At 37.9% G+C, this 18,674-nt stretch overlaps 1 protein-coding gene across 5 annotated transcripts in view; it reads left to right on the forward strand.

Moving 5' to 3' along the window:
• The window catches only part of ARID1B (AT-rich interaction domain 1B), a 441,898-nt gene that overhangs the window by 141,419 nt on the left and 281,805 nt on the right, over positions 1–18,674 (forward strand). For all 5 annotated transcript variants that reach the window (XM_083348110.1, XM_083348111.1, XM_083348113.1 and 2 more), the window contains exon 4: positions 10,144–10,254. In XM_083348110.1, coding sequence (XP_083204236.1) covers positions 10,144–10,254 — 111 coding nt within the window. The remainder of the gene's footprint in view (positions 1–10,143; positions 10,255–18,674) is intronic.

The raw sequence follows: 18,674 nt of genomic DNA on the forward strand, positions 1-18,674 counted from the left end.
TCTGCTGTAAGCTTGGGGCAGTGCTATGACCTCATTTACGTGAGCGAGCCCTGGGGTTCACATTCACTTGCAGAGGCATGCTGATGGAGTGTTCTGCTGTGTGGAGCACAGAGACCCAAATTCTCTGCTTGCACAGCAAGATAGCTTAAAGCTGTCACCCTCTAGAGATTGTAGTTTTGTTTAGCTCCTGAACTGATTGATAGTGCTGACTTTTGAATCTTCAACTCTAGTTCTATCTCATATGTTACCTCAAGGACTTCCAGCAACTATGGCATTTGGGAGGAAGAATGTGTCTTACAGTCTTTGTGCATAAGTGAAAGAGAACATCTGAGAATCACATTTTGTATTATGACAACCCTATGGTAATTTTTTTTAAAAAAAAATTGTAATATTTAAACAGTGCTATAATGTCAATTTGAAATTAAAGCAATAATTATGTTTTATAGCTTGTAATTTCAGGCTTTTAAATACCTTAATTGAAATACATACATGTCCTTGTTTGTGTGTTTGTTTTTAGGTGTATGCAGGCATACACATTGGTTTACCCATCAGAGTACTCTCAGTGATTAAAAGCATCTTCCACATTTAGCACGAAAAACAACAGCCATAAAAGACATATCTATAGGGAAGACAGTGTGTGTGTGTGTGTGTGTGTGTGTGTGTGTGTGTAAAAAATTTCATAATATGCCTTTTTCTGGGATTTTTTTAAAAAACTTTCTAGTTGATTTTATATTTCTGAGATTTCTTAGTGGTTCCCATTCAAGTGGTAATCAAGTATCTGTAGAATTTCTGTAAAGAGTTCTGAATTAACCAAAAAAAAGTATGAATAGGAGTATTTTTAATGAAAAACGTATCAATGATACACAAACATTTCACATCATCGTTCTTTAGAATTTATTCAGAACTTTATATTTATTTTTACAAACCACATCATTGCACAAATATCTAAAATAACTGTACAATGAGATTTAAATGTTGCTATGGAAATAGCAATTGCTTTGTATCACTTCCCATGTTACTTGCTAATTTGTGTATCTTCACAATGAGGTGGAAAAATGAGACAACTAGTTACTTTATTCATTTATTTATCATAGTTATATATTACTTAGTCATATCACTTTTTTTCTTCTGGGCATATGAAATATGAAAAGTGTTTTATACTGCTTTTCCGTTTTGAAAGGACTAAAGATTGTCTGTTCACTCAAATAGGAAAATACCATGGCAAATTCAAGATGTCAAATTGTGGTTTTACTTATTGTTATATGGAGCTATAGGAACAATTTAAATATAGTATATAGAAAATGATATCAATATTAGAACAACAACAATATCCTTGCCAAATCTTTGAACTATGTAGGATCAATTCCAAATTCTGAAGACAGCATTCATGAATGTATGGTATGTTATTATTCTAAAACAGTATGAATTGCTGGTGTTGTAAAGGCTATAGATCATTTATTAAATGAGGATTTTGTAAATGCTATATTGAACTGGATAAGCACATTTACTTAATTATATGGATGATCATTTTGTAGAATATAGCTTGTTTACTAATTTATTTCTCATTTCATATTATTTTTTTATCCTAAAGTTTTTTATAAAAATAAAGCCAAGCACCTTATTAGTTAATAGTCAGATCATATTTTAAATCTCATCTTCCTGCTTATTACTTGTTCTTCCCTCCAAATCCGGTTGATTGGTATATAGGGATTTGAAGAACATAAAGCTATGTTTTTAAAACATTATTTATTTATTTGCTTATTTGTTTACTTGGGCTTCTGTGCCACTAATTCTTGCAGGCACTAAGTGGCTTTACAGAATGTTGCTTATTGTGCCCTGTGTCCTGGTTGGAAAGGAACTCATAATGCATTCTGAAATTGCATTTTCAGCTATTTTAGAATTGATAATTGATGATGCAGTTTCTGAGTGTCTGCCAAAATAGAGAAAATCTGAATGCAAATGTTTAGCCAAGTACTTTAAAGTCTGTACTAATCATCCAGATTTATCTGCCTCTGCAAGTTTGATGCACATGAGAACAAAATGTTTCTATATATCCTTGTTTATAAGATATAGTAAAGGTAAAGGTTCCCCTGCACATGTGTGCTAGTCATTTCCAACTCTAGGGGCCGGTGCTCATCTCTGTTTCAAAGCCGAAGAGCCAACGCTTGTCCGAGGACGTCTCCGTGGTCATGTGGCTGGCATGACTAGATGCCAAAGGCACACGGAACACTGTTACCCTCCCACTGTAGTGGTCCCTATTTTTCTACTTGCATTTTTACGTGCTTTTGAACTGCTAGGTTGGCAGAAGCTGGGACAAGTAACAGGCGCTCACTCAGTTACACGGCACTCGGGATTCGACCCGCCAAACTGCCAACCATCTGATCGACAAGCTCAGCGTCCTAACCCACTGAGCCGCTGCATCCTGCTTATAAGATACTGTATATGATTGTTTAATATATTTCTTATGCATCCTTCCCTTTGCTGTGTCCTCCCCAATCAAGAATTAAATCTAAATTGATGCTTTTCAAATGTCATTAAGGCTGAAATTCTGAGTCTGTCTTTTGTAGTTATATTGTTGTTTCCAACCTAGCCTCAGAAATCTGATGTTAGATGCCTATGCTATCCCTGCTTTAAGGGCAGCTTTAATGAAGCTGTCTAGAGCAGCGGTCTCCAACCTTGGCAACTTTAAGACTTGTGGACTTCAACTCCCAGAATTCCTTAGCCAGCAGCCCTGGTCTAGAGTACACGTGGGCTATCTCAGAATCTTTCCTTTCTCCAGAGAGATTTGGCCAGCCAGGATACGGGATCCACTCTTCAGCTGATAATGTGTATTGTAATGTCATCCCTGTCCCTCAGGGTCATCTAGTTCACCCTGTCCTTACCAGAAGTTCCCAGGGTCATCAAGCTTGCCATGTCCTCTCATTTGGCTTCTCATTTCTTTTTGACAGAAGTAACCATATTCTACTGACATGGCAATTTCCAAATAAATCACATCAGCTGAGGTTTACAACTTTACTACTTGGGAATAAAATCCCTGGGCTGAACATGCTTGAAATCACATACCAATATTTAATGACAGAAAGACAGATAAAACCAGGCAAAATTGGAAAGGGAAAATGATTTATAAAGCGCATGTTTGATCAGGAGCTCCCAGTATTTATAATTAATTTGCCATTTATAAAGAACAGGACCGCTTCAGTGGTGTGTTCATACTTTTAAATGCCCTTTCCAGTTAAAATTGATAGGCTCAGGGCTTTTTTTCTCATAGAACGCTCAGAACGGAGTTCCGGCACCTTTTTTGGATGGAACCTTGTAGGGTAGGCAAGGCGGGTTGTATGACATGTGTTAGTTCCAGCACCTTTTTCTTTTACAAAAAAAGCACTGGATAGGCTTACTGGATTGAATTTACTGAGAGTATTTTTCTTCTGTCAGAACTTTTGTGAAAAACTGAACTAGTTGATTTCATTATAGCGTTGCTGTACGATATAATGCCTTTTCACTTTTTAACATACGCCACCCAAGTAACAACAAAATTTCATCTCAAACAAGAATTAGACAATTTAGCAAATTTTATGTATAGGTTACTTCTAAAATATTGACATGACTGTTTCACAAATAAATCAACATGATTTATTTGTGAAATCAACATGATTATGTAAGAAATTAACATGTTTATTTTAATGGAGGGATCTGATTCAATATGTAGTTTAAATGAATTGGTCTTCAATGGGAATGCAAAAATATTTATGTGAGACTTGGAATAGGATAACAATGTAATTCATGATCAAATTTTACAAAGCTAATAGTTTTAGCTGCATTAGGAAGTGGTTACACTGAAAAAGTAGTAACAAAGACTGCACTTAATATTATTGCAGAGAAAATCATGCTGTTTTATTTTTAAAGGCAGTTTTCTTTTAGTCCTAACTGATCGTGCGATTTTTTTTTCAATTCTTAAACCACTATTAAAGTTTTGAAATGTAAACTATTTTCCCTCTCCATGTTAGGAACTGGCTATGAGAAATGCAAAATATAGGTCTGGTTCTTTACCTCCTCTCTTGTGCCCTTTCCTCCTCGATCCTTTTCTTTGTCAATGTCTCTCTCTTCTCTCCACTTTGGTTGCCTGTTTTCAAACTTTAAGCTCAATTCTATTGTAATGCTGGCTTATTTGTGAATAGTCAATGAGAAAGTAGATGATTTTAGACGACTGAGTAAACAATATAAGTGTTGTTAAGTGTTAGTTTTTGTTGCTGCAGAGAATTTATTAAAGACACTATTATACTGATAGAAAGCTTTGAGGTAGGATTTAAATTTAAAGGGGGGGAAAGATTGCTCATTTGTTAGCCTATTAGAAAGCTATCTTGCTTTTTAACTGAGGGAGGGCTGAGTGCCATTTGTTGATTTAAATCATGCTGTTTATCTAGGGGAACATGCTGGCCTACCCAGTAGGAAGGCTGTGTCAACCTAGGAGGAGAAGGAGGAGGGGATCACAATTAATAATCATTCACCCATCAGCCTCTGTCACTTTTAAGCCTAACTGGTGATGAACAAATAGGGAAGAGCTGGATTTCTAAAATTATTTTTGGCACATAGTTAAAAGAAGAATGGAAGTCAAAAAAGAAGCTGAACTTTTTAAATCCAACACTATTTATTTTATGTTATAGAAACGGCAATTGACATCTTTACTCTAGCAACCAGAATAAAAGAAATGACTAAGCTGAACTATCATTATTAGCAGAGTTCACTGCACTGAACTTCCATCTAAATTGGAATAAAAAATGTTATTTCTCTTAATCTACCAAAATGAGAAGACGATGATTAAAACTACAAATTATTTTTTTGCATTTGGAGGTCCCCTATTTTTATTTCATTTATTCATATTAGTATAGTTATATAGTTAAATATATACTATGTAAGCCGCCCAGAGTTACCCTGATGTAAGATGGGCAGCCAATAAATGTTATAAATAAATAATAAATTATGTTTTATTTATCAAATTTATATGGCTGCCCATCTCACCAGGAGCAACTTTGGGCAAACAATAATACATAAACACAATCAGTATATAATATAAAATAATTAAATATTCCATTAAAAATTAAAATATATAAACCACAAGACATGAAAAGAGTAAATATATCAACCATAAGAGTGGAGCCATCTTAAAAATATTACCAGTTCTCTGGGACACCCAATCCTGGTGACATAGCCAGGTCCTGAGGGACTTCTGGAATGTTACCAGGGATGTAGCTAACCTGGCTTGTGTGAGGGGAGAAGAATGTCTCATAAGGCAAGCCCCACAGCGGAGGAGGGCCATTTCCTAGACCCACCAAAATTAAGTCTCTAGCAAGCGGTACCCATATCATGCCTTCTCTGTCAGATCTAGTGGAATGGGCAGCTATAATCAGGAAGATGTAATCGAGTAGAGGTGGCCCCTCAGATAACCAGACCCCTGTCATGAAGGGCTTTAAATGTTAAAACTAGCATCTTGCATTGGATTTGCAAGAAGACTTGCACCCAAAGCAGCTCATGTTGTGGGAGTACACATAACTGGCTGTACCGCTGCATTTTGCATGAGCTGAAGCTTCCAGGGCAGCCCCATGTAGAGCACATTGCAGTAGTTAAATCTGAAGGTGAAGAAGGCAGGAGTTGGAAATGGCTGTGGGAGTTGGGTATGTCTAGTTTAATGAAGAGAAGGACGAGGGGGGACATGATAGAAGTGTTCCAATATCTCAGGGGCTGCCACAAAGAAGAGGGAATCAAACTATTTTCCAAAGCACCTGAGGGCAGGACAAGAAGCAATGGATGGAAACTAATCAAGGAGAGAAGCAACCTAGAACTAAGGAGAAACTACCTGACAATTAGAACAATTATCCTCCAAGGTCCCTTCCTATCATCATCATCATCATCATCATCATCATCATCATCATCATGACAGACTGTGAGCAGAACCTCCCGATCTAAGGGTAGGTGCAATTGATAACACAACATGAAGCTGTGCAAAGAACCTCCTAGCCATAAATGTTACCTACTCTTTGAGCAGATGTCATAAATCTGATAGGGCTCTAATTCCATACATTCCAAAGATGCCATACTCCTAGAACCTAGATCCCAAACCCAAAGCTACTCAGTGTTGCCAGTTTTAGCTGAAGCCTGCTGTTCCCCATCCAGACTCTTACCAGGATAAGATGTACTTGGCATCACTTAATTTGTTGGGGCAGAAATATATAATTGGGTATCATTAACATTCATCATTCATGATGATGAATGAGCTCACACAGTGGTCTCATATAAATGTTAAATAGAACAGAACACAACTCTCTAGCTCCCCACACAGTAGGGGCTGAGACCTATCCTCTCCAATCATCACCAATCAAGAAAGGAGGACAATCAGCAAAGCAAAGCACCAGACAACCCCAAGCCAATCCTCCAAGCCAATCAGAAGGTTACCAGGATTGATGGTATTGAAAGTCCGAGTTCAAATAGGGCAAGGCTGGATTCACAACCTCCATCCTGCCTACACCAGAGATGATCAAAAAGTGTAAACAGTGCTGTTTCCACCCCATATCTGGATCAGAATCCTGATGACCCAAGATCCTAAGAAGCTGTCATACAGCCACCTTCTCAACCTTCCCCCAAAAGAAAATCCATCCCCAAATGCAGGTCCCCTCAAAGACTGAAACCTCTCATTGCCTTTACCATCATCTCTTGGTGTCTGTTTAATGCACAGAGCAAATCTTTAACCAACTAGTCTTATTGGTATTCTGTCTGGTCACTCAGACAGAATACCAATAAGAAGCAGTGCCATAGCTGTTCAGGGTGCTGTTTAAAAATTATTTCCATTTTTTTTCAAGGCTAAATGATTCATGTAAAAATAATTGTTCCATTCAGTTGTTTATTAAAATTACCAACTAAAAGGCAGAAAAAAATTAAAAGAATAATTTATTAATCAATAGGGAAGAGTAAGAAAGATAAACAAAACATAATAAAACTTCATATCCTTTTGAAATTAAAGATACGTTAATTTTCCTTAAGAGCCAGTTTGATGTGATGGTTAAGGCATCAGACTAGAAACAGGGAGGCCATGAGTTCTAGTCCCACCTTAGACACAAAACCAGATGGGTGACTGTGGGCCAGTCACTTTCTCTTAGCTCTAGAAAGGAGACAGTAGCAATCCACTTTTGAAAAACCTTGCCAAGGAAATGGCAGAACTTCATCCAGGTATTCTCCAGGAATTATCCATAATTGAAGGGAAAGGGAGGAAAAATTATCCTTATTTCTTGCAAGCTTCATTCCTCGGTTTTTTCTGTGATGGTCACATATGCTAATATAGGTATTTTATTTTGTGGCATACATACAGTGATGGAGTCACTGAAGCAGTAGGCATGAGCTTAAATGGACTCCAGAAGATGGTAGAGGACAGGAAGGCCTGGAGGAACGTTGTCCATAGGGTCGCGATGGGTCAGACACGACTTTGCAGCTAACAACAACAACAGCATATACTTTATTTATATAAGAAAAAGGAAAGTTGGTTTCCGCATATGCTTCATAAGCCTTGCTATATTTATTATATCTATTAATGAATTTAAAAATGTGTAAATTTACACGTAATCTTTTGGAACAGCTTGGTTGTTCTTTTATCTCTCTGACTTCCATTTGAAAATTATACTGTAGTCCAAATAAATTCCATTGACATTAGATTGATTTTTGCAGTTTGATTTAGACTACTGTGGAAGTAACATCTGTGCATACAGACTAGAATTGAACTTTACTGAGACCCCAATCTGCACTTTAGGACAGGATCATAGAGGGGTTGGGACAGAAATATAGAGAATATTTATTTACCCTAATGGCTGAAGAAACATCAACAACCTAAGATATGCAGATGATACCACTCTAATGGCAGAAAGTGAAGAGGAACTAAAGAGTCTCTTGTTGCGAATGAAGAAGGAGAGTGCAAAACTTGGGTTGAAACTAAACATTAAGAAAACCAAGATCATGGCATCTGGCCCTCTCAATTCCTGGCAAATAGATGGGGAAGAAATGGAGGTAGTGACAGATTTTATTTTCCTGGGCTCCAAGATCACTGCAGATGGGGACTGTAGCCAAGAAATTAAAAGACGCTTGCTCCTCGGGAGGAAAGCAATGGCAAATCTAGACAGCACACTAAAAATCAGAGACATCACCCTGTCAACAAAAGTGCGTATAGTCAAGGCTATGGTCTTCCCAGTTGCAATGTATGGCAGTGAAAGTTGGACCATAAGAAAGGCTGAGCGCCAAAGAATTGAAGCCTTTGAACTATGGTGCTGGAGAAGACTCCTGCGAGTCCCTTGGACTGCAAGGCGATCAAACCGGTCAGTCCTAGAGGAGATCAACCCTGACTGCTCTTTAGAAGGCCAGATCCTGAAGCTAAAACTCAAATACTTTGGCCACCTAATGAGAAGGAAGGACTCACTGGAGAAGAGCCTAATGCTGGGAAAGATTGAGGGCAATAGAAGAAGGGGACGACAGAGAATGAGGTGGCTGGATGGAGTCACTGAAGCAGTAGGCGTGAGCTTAAATGGACTCCAGAAGATGGTAGAGGACAGGAAGGCCTGGAGGAACGTTGTCCATAGGGTCGCGATGGGTCGGACACAACTTCGCAACTAACAACAGCAACAATGGCTGTATGATCTACTTCAGAGCTTTTCAATTTTTTCACCCATTGTACCACTTTTAGGATATGGCAGTATCCGAGTACCACCAGTCGCCTAGGAAGATGTCAAAAACTTGACGACCAAAAAAAAAAAAAAGGAAAAAAGTGATGAAGTACAGGTAGTCCTCAACTTACAACAGTTCATTTAGTGACTGTTCAAAGTTACAATGGCACTGAAAAAAGTGCCCCCCAAGCCACAGCCGAACAGGACGTCTGTCCGCCCAGCGGCGCTCTTCCTCCTGTCCGAGGTTTTCATTGTTGGGAGCATTTTTGTTGAAGATTGGCAGCAGGGGTGGGGTGGGGAGTTTGGTTTTTATCCCCCCCCATCTACTGGGTGGTTGCAGCAGGTTTTGGTCACTTCACATGACCCTTGGACACTGTGACTGTCATAAATATGAATCAGTTGCCAAGCATCTGAATGTAAATCACGAGACTCTGGAGATGCTGCAACATTCCAGCTGATCGGCTCTCCTTCTGGGCTCAGAAGCACCAGGATCAGCGCTGAGCTCTAGCTGGAGCCTGGCACTCATCCTGGTGCTTCCGCTGAGCCCTGACAGCCCTGCAGCTCCAGCCATCTCAGTCTTGTGCGGTGCTGCCACCAGTTCAGCTCATTCCCCTCCCCCGCTACCACTTTTCTAGGATGGTCGCGTACTACCTGCCAGGTGCCAATGTACCACAGGTGGTACCCGTACCACTGGTTGAAAAGCCCTGATCTACTTCATGTGCTGTGGACAATTTGGTTCTGCTTACTCTCATTAGACACTTAATTTATGAATACTTTTTTGAAATGGCTAGGGAAAATAAAATCAGGCTTGGAGCAGCAGTTCCATCTTCAGCCAATGGTTGCCTCTGTGTGTTTTCAGTTTGCTAAAAACAAACAAACAAACAAAAATCTAAAACTTTTTGAGAAGGTAGAGATACAATATCCAGTAACCATTATTACCATTCCGTGTTCATCTTAAATTTTTCCATCCCCAAGCAGTATAATTTGACTTGGCTATATAGTTAAATTGAATTGAATCCTATGTACAATAGTAACAAATGGCATGCCATTAAATTCTCATCACTGCAACTTGTTTTTAATAAAATACGATGCACTCCGCAATCTATGGGATGCTTTCTTTAGAACAGGGGTCTTCAAACCTGGCCCTTTTATGACTTGTGGACTTCAACTCCCAGAATTCCTCAGCCAGGCACGCAAGTCATAAAAGGGCCAAGTTTGAAGACCCCTGCTTTAGAACTTCAGCAGATATATACTGTATGTATATACTATATGTATTGTACATGTGTGCAAAGCAATAGGGAGTGTACTGAGGTTTAGTTGAGATTGTGGGGAGGGAGAGTGGAGAAGTTATCAACATAAAACTAGATCAGTCCTATAATTAATTGCTCTCCTTTTTATCATTGCTAATGTTTCCTATTACTAATATATAAATATATATTTTATATAGGAAATGTCTCAGGAAGGCTATGGAACCAGATCTCAACCCCCTGTCACCCAGAACAAACCTAACCATGAAGAACTGACCCTAATCCAACAAGAGAGGCCTTCAAGTTTACCAGTAAGAAATTTGTTGCCATTTGATAGTTTCATACTTCATGTTGAAAATAATATTTTCTAGTAAAACTTAATATTTTTTCCCTATTTTAAGAGCTCCAGTGTCAGAATTATCCTTGGATTTTATTCATATGCATGCATGTATTGTCAAATTACTTCCCAAAGATAACTAGATATTTTCTATGCTATATTTAAATATATTATAAAATATTTATTCAATAAACATTAAATAATATTTAAATAATAATAAATGCTTAAGTGGTTTTAATTATGTCAGAATAATAATCTTTTCTGATGTGAGTATGGATACTGAGTTGAATTTTATAATCCAGAGAAGTATAAAGCTATATTAATCTTTTAAGTGTTTATTTATACTTTAAAATTGAACATAATTTTATAAAATGTTTTATGATATATTTTATATCTCAAACAGTCATTGTTGGGTTTAGAACCTCTCTAATATATTTTCAGTGTATAAATCTCAGATACAGACCATTATTATGGATAAATCATGTTTTTCATGGTATGACAGCCTGACCTAATTATTTTATAGTGTATCATGTCAGCAATATCACATTCAAGCAATATTGAAAACATGAAAAAGTGGGATAAAAAAACATATTAATGTTCTTGTCACCTCTTGATTACAATATTAATTTTGCTGAATGAATTTGCATGTGACTGGCAATATAGTTCAAAATGTACATAATTTTAAGACAATATATTATTGAATCCATATTATTAGAGTTATTCAGAAAAGTGCAATGGTGGTGATGATGAAATTTGGAAAATGTAATATACTAATAATAGTAAACTGACATTGTAATCCAAAGAGTTTGCTTATGGCTGCATTGTAGGAACACATATTAGAACTAATAGCACTGATTAGAAAGTAAGAGTCATTGAAATTGTTGGGATTTATATGGATGTAAAAATGTTTAAAATTAAATTCAAGTCCACAAGAGCAACCCACAGAGAGTATTTATGTAGGTAATAATTATAGTTCTTTTAAGAATAGCGTTGTTTTAAAAATAGTAAAATATTAGTAATGCTTTGGAGAAGGCAATAAACATCCCTACTTATCAAAATCCAGAATTTCTATAGATATTTGCTTTTGTGAGTTTTCTATACTTTATTAATATCAATGTCATTATAGTAAATTTGCACATTCACTCTATAAAATCTTCTGTAAAATCTTCTGTGGCTTATATCCTCCTTTCAGTAATTAGAGTTTGATCTTTCAGGTTGATAAAGAGTCTTTCCATACTGAAACTTTATAAGGGCATTTAAGTGTGGAATTATTACCTTTATCAAGTACATTTTGATTTTATCCGTCTTTGAGACTGATTTGTCATTACTCATATTACTTTAGAAGTTTTTTTTGTATATTTGACATTCAGTCCTGTTGTTCTAACATAAGTAGGCTTGAAGTGACTATTATTCCCTACAGTAAAAGCTGCATATGATGGCTTATTTCGTGGTCCTCAACCCCCAGGCCATGGACCGGCATAGAAACAAACCGTACAAGCAAGCAAAGTGTCATCAGCAGACACATGGGATCCAGGCAGTGCATGAAGCCATGCTCCTCCCCCCAGTCTGCAGAAAAAACACCCACAGTGGAACCCATCACTGGCGCCCAAAAGGTTGGGGCCACGGGCTTATTTGATTGCTTCACTTATAACATCTTGTAGATGAATGTGTGATTTATCTAAAAATAATTGCATTTATAGTTATTTAGAGCTATGTGAAAGTTATATTCATAGCAATTATTGTTTTGATACTATTACCAGAGAAGTTTTTAAAACTCCACAGGAAAACAATTACTAGCCAGCTGTATACTGTAACATATACATTAGTGACTCCATCCAGGGTTTTCAGAAAGAAATTGGACTATGATTTTTCAAGGTAATTTTAGGACCAATAGGAAATAATCTAGTGAATAATCTGTGTTGAGAGCTGTACTGTGTTGGGGTCCATCTATGCTGGTATTGTTGGACTAATCAATATCTATCACATGTTGACCATGATATCCCTTTATACTGACCCAATTGTTGGCTGTTTGCACTGGTTTCAGCCCTTCCTACAAAATGGTTCCATCTGTTATATGGTTGTTAGAAAAATTGTGAAACATTAACAAGTTTTCAATCTTTGAAATCATCATTGTGGTGCTTATGGAGCTATTTTTTTTCTACTGGCTTTCAGAGAGACATTGGAGTTTCTGAACCAGTAACAAAAAATTAGGCCAAAATGGAGTATTGAGTTTAGAGGAGAAGATAAACACCATATGTAGTAGAAGTGCTGGTTTTGATTCAGGATTTAAACATTTTCCGAAGATGATGTACATAGTTTGAAAAACTAGATTTGAAGTGCTTCTTGATCTGCCCATCTTATATACATACATTTTTAGATACATATAAATTAAAAATATGTCCATAGTTGTCCTAATATGTCCTAATATGATTTATTTAATTCTGCATCACAAAATCCAAGAAAGTATAAAAAGAAAGGATAATTATATTCCACTTGGATGGAGCATAATTCAGATTCCATGAATTTGAGTTCCGTACATTAAAAAAAAAAACTAAGTGAGCAAGAAATTTCAGGTGAGCAAGTAAAATTATTTCATCTGTTTGTTGAGTGTTTGTAAAATAGTAGTTACAAAACTAGCTAGAATTTACAAAACAGTATAGTTATGCCCATGTTTTTCTGCCATATAATATTTGTGGCTCTCCAGCAGCATGTGTGTGAAAACTTAAGAGACTATACAGAGTACTATCCTTAGGCTTAGCGTTTTCCTAAAATATTTAGATGAATTGGGAGATTCTCCAGACCAAATTATGAAGATACTGGAAGGGGAACATGGCAGTAGCAGCAGAAACATACAGTGGAATTTTACTCATAGTTTGAATCAGCCATTTGGAATCAGCTGCTCTCCTGTGAATTTCACCTCGATCCTTTTTTCCTCTGATCAAGTGAAGTATATAAAAGTGAGATACTGCCTCATAATGGTGAACTAAATAAAAGTGTGATTTTTAATTGGATTCTTAAAGACTTGACACACATTCAAATCCATCTAGGTCAAACTGTTTAGATAATTGAGGAGCAAAAGGAAAGATAATTTATTATACTGTTTGACAAGTCATTAGGATTAGCTAATGAAAATATGGTTTGTTTGTAGCCATTTGTTTCTGACCCACAGTACAAATTCATCTGCCTTGTATTTAACAGGAATATTTGTGCCAAGATATTTATATATAATGTGTGAAGGAAGTAGAACAACTAGTGAACTGTTTAGCAGGACTTGCATGCACCACAAAATGTTTGAAAAACTTCTTTGAAGGGTGGGAGTAAACAGATTTCTAAAGCAACTAATGGTTTACACTATTGAAACATCCACAAATGTATATTTTTCTTAAACAGATCAGCATCTATAAGGTGTCCCTTTTACCTAAAAAACAGAGCCAAGGAATAAGGATATTAGGTAGCCATTTAAAGTAATGTACAAGAGTATTTCCCAAAGTACAAATATTTTAATATTTATTTTTATTTATTTATTTATTTATTTTATTACATTTATATACCGCCCTTTCCCTGAGGACTCAGGGCGGTTTACAGGAAATTAAAAACCAACAATACAAAAGTTAAAACCATTTTTAAAAAGATTAAACTTAACCCTGTACAATTAAAACCCCGATTAAAATAAATTACTCCTCAGCCTGGGCCCGAGAGCTCGAAGAGCCAGGTCTTCAGGCCCCGGCGGAATGAACGGAGGTCGGGGGCAGTCCTCAGCTCCACTGGCAGCTGGTTCCAGAGGGCAGGCGCCCCCACTGAGAAGGCCCTATCCCTGGGTGTCACCCACCAGCAATCTCTTACCAGTGGGACCCTGAGCAGACCCTCCCTGTGGGAGCGCACTGGACGAAGGGCATTTGATGCCGGCAGCAGGTGTTCCCTCAAATACCCCGGACCCAAGCCATGTAGGGCTTTATAGGTAATAACCAGCACCTTGAATTTCACCCGGAGGGCAACCGCGGAGTAGAGGTGTTACGTGGGAGTATCGGAAGACCCCCATTACAACTCGCGCAGCCGCATTCTGCACCAGTTGAAGCCTCCGAGTGGTCCTCAAGGGCAGCCCCATGTAGAGAGCGTTACAGTAGTCCAAACGGGAGGTCACGAGCGCATGAGTAACTGTGCATAGGGCATCTCGGTCCAGATAGGGACGCAACTGGCGCACCAGGCGAACCTGTGCAAAAGCCCCCCTGGTCACGGCTCCTTATGTGGTCTTCAAAATTGAGTCGTGAATCCAGGAGGACGCCCAAGTTGCGAGCCCTATCAACGGGGGGTAACACCTCACCCCCCCATCATTAGAGGTGGAATAGTCTGGTTAACCCGAGATGCCGATATGCACAGCCACTCAGTCTTGGTGGGATTGAGACGAAGCCTGTTTCTCCCCATCCAGACCTGGACCGCCTCCAGGCACCGGGACATCACGGCGAGGGCATCACTGGGTTGGTTCGGGGTGGAAAGAAAAAGTTGGGTATCATCAGCGTACTGATGATACCCCACCCCGAAACTACGAATGATCTCGCCCAGCGGCTTCATATAGATGTTGAACAGGAGAGGCGAGAGAACCGACCCCTGAGGAACTCCACAAATGAGAGGCCTCGGGGCGGATCTCTCCCCTCCCGTCAACACCGACTGCGAGCGGCCCAGGAGATAGGAGGAGAACCACCGTAAAACGGTGCCTCCCACTCCCAACCCCCTGAGACGCTGCAGCAGGATACCATGGTCGATGGTATCGAAAGCCGCTGAGAGATCTAATAGGACCAGGACAGAGGAGCAACCCCTGTCCCTAGCCCTCCAGAGATCATTCACCAGCGCGACCAATGCCGTCTCCGTGCTGTGTCCGGGTCTGAAACCCGATTGGTACGGGTCCAGATAATCAGTTTCCTCCAGGAACAGAGGAAGCTGATGCGCCACCACACTCTCAACAACCTTCGCCAAAAAGCGAAGGTTGGAGACTGTACGATAGTTATTTGAAAAATGAGTGTTCAATTTGTTTAACACATACCCTGCAGTGGATGCTACAATGGCTAAAATAATGATGATGATGATGATGATTGATGTTCTGAGAATACTGCAGATAAGGATTTGCTCTTCAAGCTTTGCTAACAAAATTAAAGGAAATAGTCAATCTTTTATTCTAAGAATGAATAAAATATTAGAAAATAAATTGTTATTAAAATATTTCCCATATTGCGCTTCATGCTTTCAAATCAATACATGGCAAAGGAATTTAATGAATTGTCTTACAAAAGTATTCTAACTAGTAATAATATATAATTTTTTAAAATTATATAATTTTTAAAAAATATTTGCTACTTCACTGATGTTTGGAAGAGACCTGGCAAAGCTTTAAATGTAATGAACAACAGATATGTTCCTCATTTGATGACTCCATCCTAGTAATTCTGCTGCAGTTAAATTATCATGACAAAGTTAGTTTTTTATAATCATTTTTGGTTACTATTAATTTGAATGGTCAGTTTTATTTTCTGAATACGTTTAGTTTCTACATAGAAACTATTGTGGATTTTACCTTTTGTTTTAGAAGCACATACACCCACACATGCACCACAAATATATAAAACTTAATTTTATTGGGAAGTAGCAAATGAATAGTTGGAGATGGCACCAGTATAATTACATAGTTGTTCAGCTGGTAGATTGATTAGGCTATGTTGTTTTTTTTTACAAGTAACGCTATTAACTATGTTTGCAAATCCGGCTTTGAACTCTTACGCACTAGAACAAAATATGGGAAAGGACTAGAAAGGCTGGCGTTGATAACAGAAAAGAACCGCACAGAGGCATAAAACCTCACTAAAATGACTGCACAGTTAGATGCTTCAGACTTTTTTATACTCTTTGTTCTTCAATGCCCTGTCTCATCCAGCTGGGGATTGTTCATGGAGTTGAAAGCCATAAAGGTACAAGGGACTTCCCCACTGCTGTTGCAGTGTCCGTGAATATTGATCATTTATTCCCACAAGAGCAGCAATGTGTTGGCTTTTACTATAACTGAGTTTATAGGACAGTAGCACTAATTCGGTCCCTGGGTTTAATTTTTTATTGCTTTAAAACAAGAAATGACACAAGAAATTTCTAAAATACCAAAATGCAAAGGGAAAAAATTGGAATAAAGAAAAAACATTAAACATTAAAAAACAACCAAAAAATTACAGTTAACTTGCAGTTATATAAATTTTAAGGAACTCTAAGCTAAATTTTTAAGCAACAAATAAAACCTTGACTACACAAAATCCTATTGTCCTCTCTTTCCATTGTGTTGGTAACAGCCAATTTAAATGCTGAAAATGTATACAAACCAGCCTTTATAGTAGTCACTTTCCAAGGACACATTATAATATCTTTTGCAACAATTTCTGCTATGTAGCCTTTGCTTTAAACATGAAAGGAAATATAAAATAATTTAGGGAAAGCTGCTACAGAGCCTCTAGAATTCAAAAACTAGCAGACTAGATTCACATTTATTTTGCAAGCCAAATCTTCAGGTGAATGAACAAACAAAATTAATAAGATAACCCGTAAAAATGCTGTGTACTATTTAGGGGTGTTATTGCTGATTTGCAGAAAGGTCAGCAAGCTAGTTCTTGGTAATGTAAGTTAAATTTCAGTATTTGTGCTGAAAATAACTATTTGGAAATATGATAAATTAAAAAAAGAAAGTTTTTATTGTGTAATTTTTATCCCTGAAATTTCACATTGTTTTTACCCAGTATGGAATGAATAGTATTTTTTCCTTCTTTTATTTTGCTTCCTTCAGCAATATTGTAAAATAACTGAATGAACTGGTTTTCTTTGTTTGGGTCAAGAAATTTTAGCTGAAAATTGTTACTCTGTGAAAGAAGATTATTGACTCAACAAGCCTTCAATTTTCAGTGAATAACACTCCCACCCCCTAGCTTCAGGAACATATTGTGCATCCACTCTATTTTAAAGTACAGACTGTAATTTAAGACTGAGGCACTTTGATGCCCCACTGAACTTTGTTTAAGCCTGGAATAAAAGAAGGGGAAAACATTAAGGTCCAAACAAAGTGACTAGGGTTTCCTAAATCATTCTATTTCTGTACAGCAGTACAAGAATAAAGTTGAAAATTCTAACTTCGTTTTGGTTTCCCAAAATTTTCACACCTCTTATTTCATAAGGAATTATGTAGACTTATAATAATTTATTAAGAAAATTTCTGGCAGAGTGGGTGGTGTGCATTTAAATATTTATATCTTTGCTGTCGGATTGATGAAAGTTGCTTTTGTGGATCAGATATTTTAGGGATACTTATTAATTAGTGAAAACTAATAAAATTAACACACACGAAGATACATACACACAAACACAAATCTATAACTTTTTATTGAAAAATAAGTTCAGTTAAAGAACATTCAGCACTGCTTTTGCAAAAACTTTTTTTTGCTTTTTATAGATTTTTTTTTGCATTTTTGTCCTTGGCAAGAAGTTTTTCTGTGAATGTCCATACTGATTGATAGGCATTCATAGCACCTGCAATTTACATACAAATTCAAAAAATATTATACGAAGACCTTTTATAATATTTGATCTGGAAAGTTACTTTCCTCTTCCTCCTCCTCTCCAACTTTTTTCTTTAATAAAGAAAATCAAATATTAATTCAATAGGTTTGATAGGGATTGTGGCTTCTAATTTACTACATTATCTATGTGAATGAGTCTTCCAATTTTATTTATTTATTTATTTATTTATTTATTTGTTTGTTTTTATAAACCGCCCCTCTCCCGAGGGACTCGGGGCGGTGTACAGAGTAAGATAGGCAACAAAATGAAACAGTATTGAAAAACAATAATCAAAACAAAACAAACTGGGACCCCAATTAGAGCTATCAGAGCTATCAGGCCAGGCCAGACTGCTGGAATAGGTAAGTCTTTAAGTCGCGCCGGAAGGTGCGGAGGTCGGGGGCCATCCGGATTTCAGTTGGTAAGCAGTTCCAGAGGGCTGGCGCACCCACTGAGAATGCCCTCCCCCTGGGCGCCACAAGCCGACATTCCTTGAGCGGTGGCACCCTGAGGAGGCCCTCTCTGTGGGAGCGCACAGGGCGGTGGGGTGTTGACATCGGCAGAAGGTGCTCCCGTAGGTAGTCCGGACCCATGCCATGTAGGGCTTTGTATGTCATTGTTAGCACCTTGAACTTCACACGGAAGGCAACTGGAAGCCAGTGCAGCGCACGGAGGAGAGGTGTGATATGGGAGTATCGGGAGGCTCCCAAAAGTGTCCGTGCCACTGCACTTTGCACCAGTTGAAGCTTCCGAGTGGAAGTCTAGGAGGACACCCAGGTTGCGGGCCCTATCAACAGGGGGTAGTAACTTGTC

The sequence above is a fragment of the Vipera ursinii genome (genome assembly GCF_947247035.1).
Source record: "Vipera ursinii genome assembly, chromosome: 1".
NCBI classification, from domain to species: Eukaryota; Metazoa; Chordata; class Lepidosauria; order Squamata; family Viperidae; genus Vipera; species Vipera ursinii.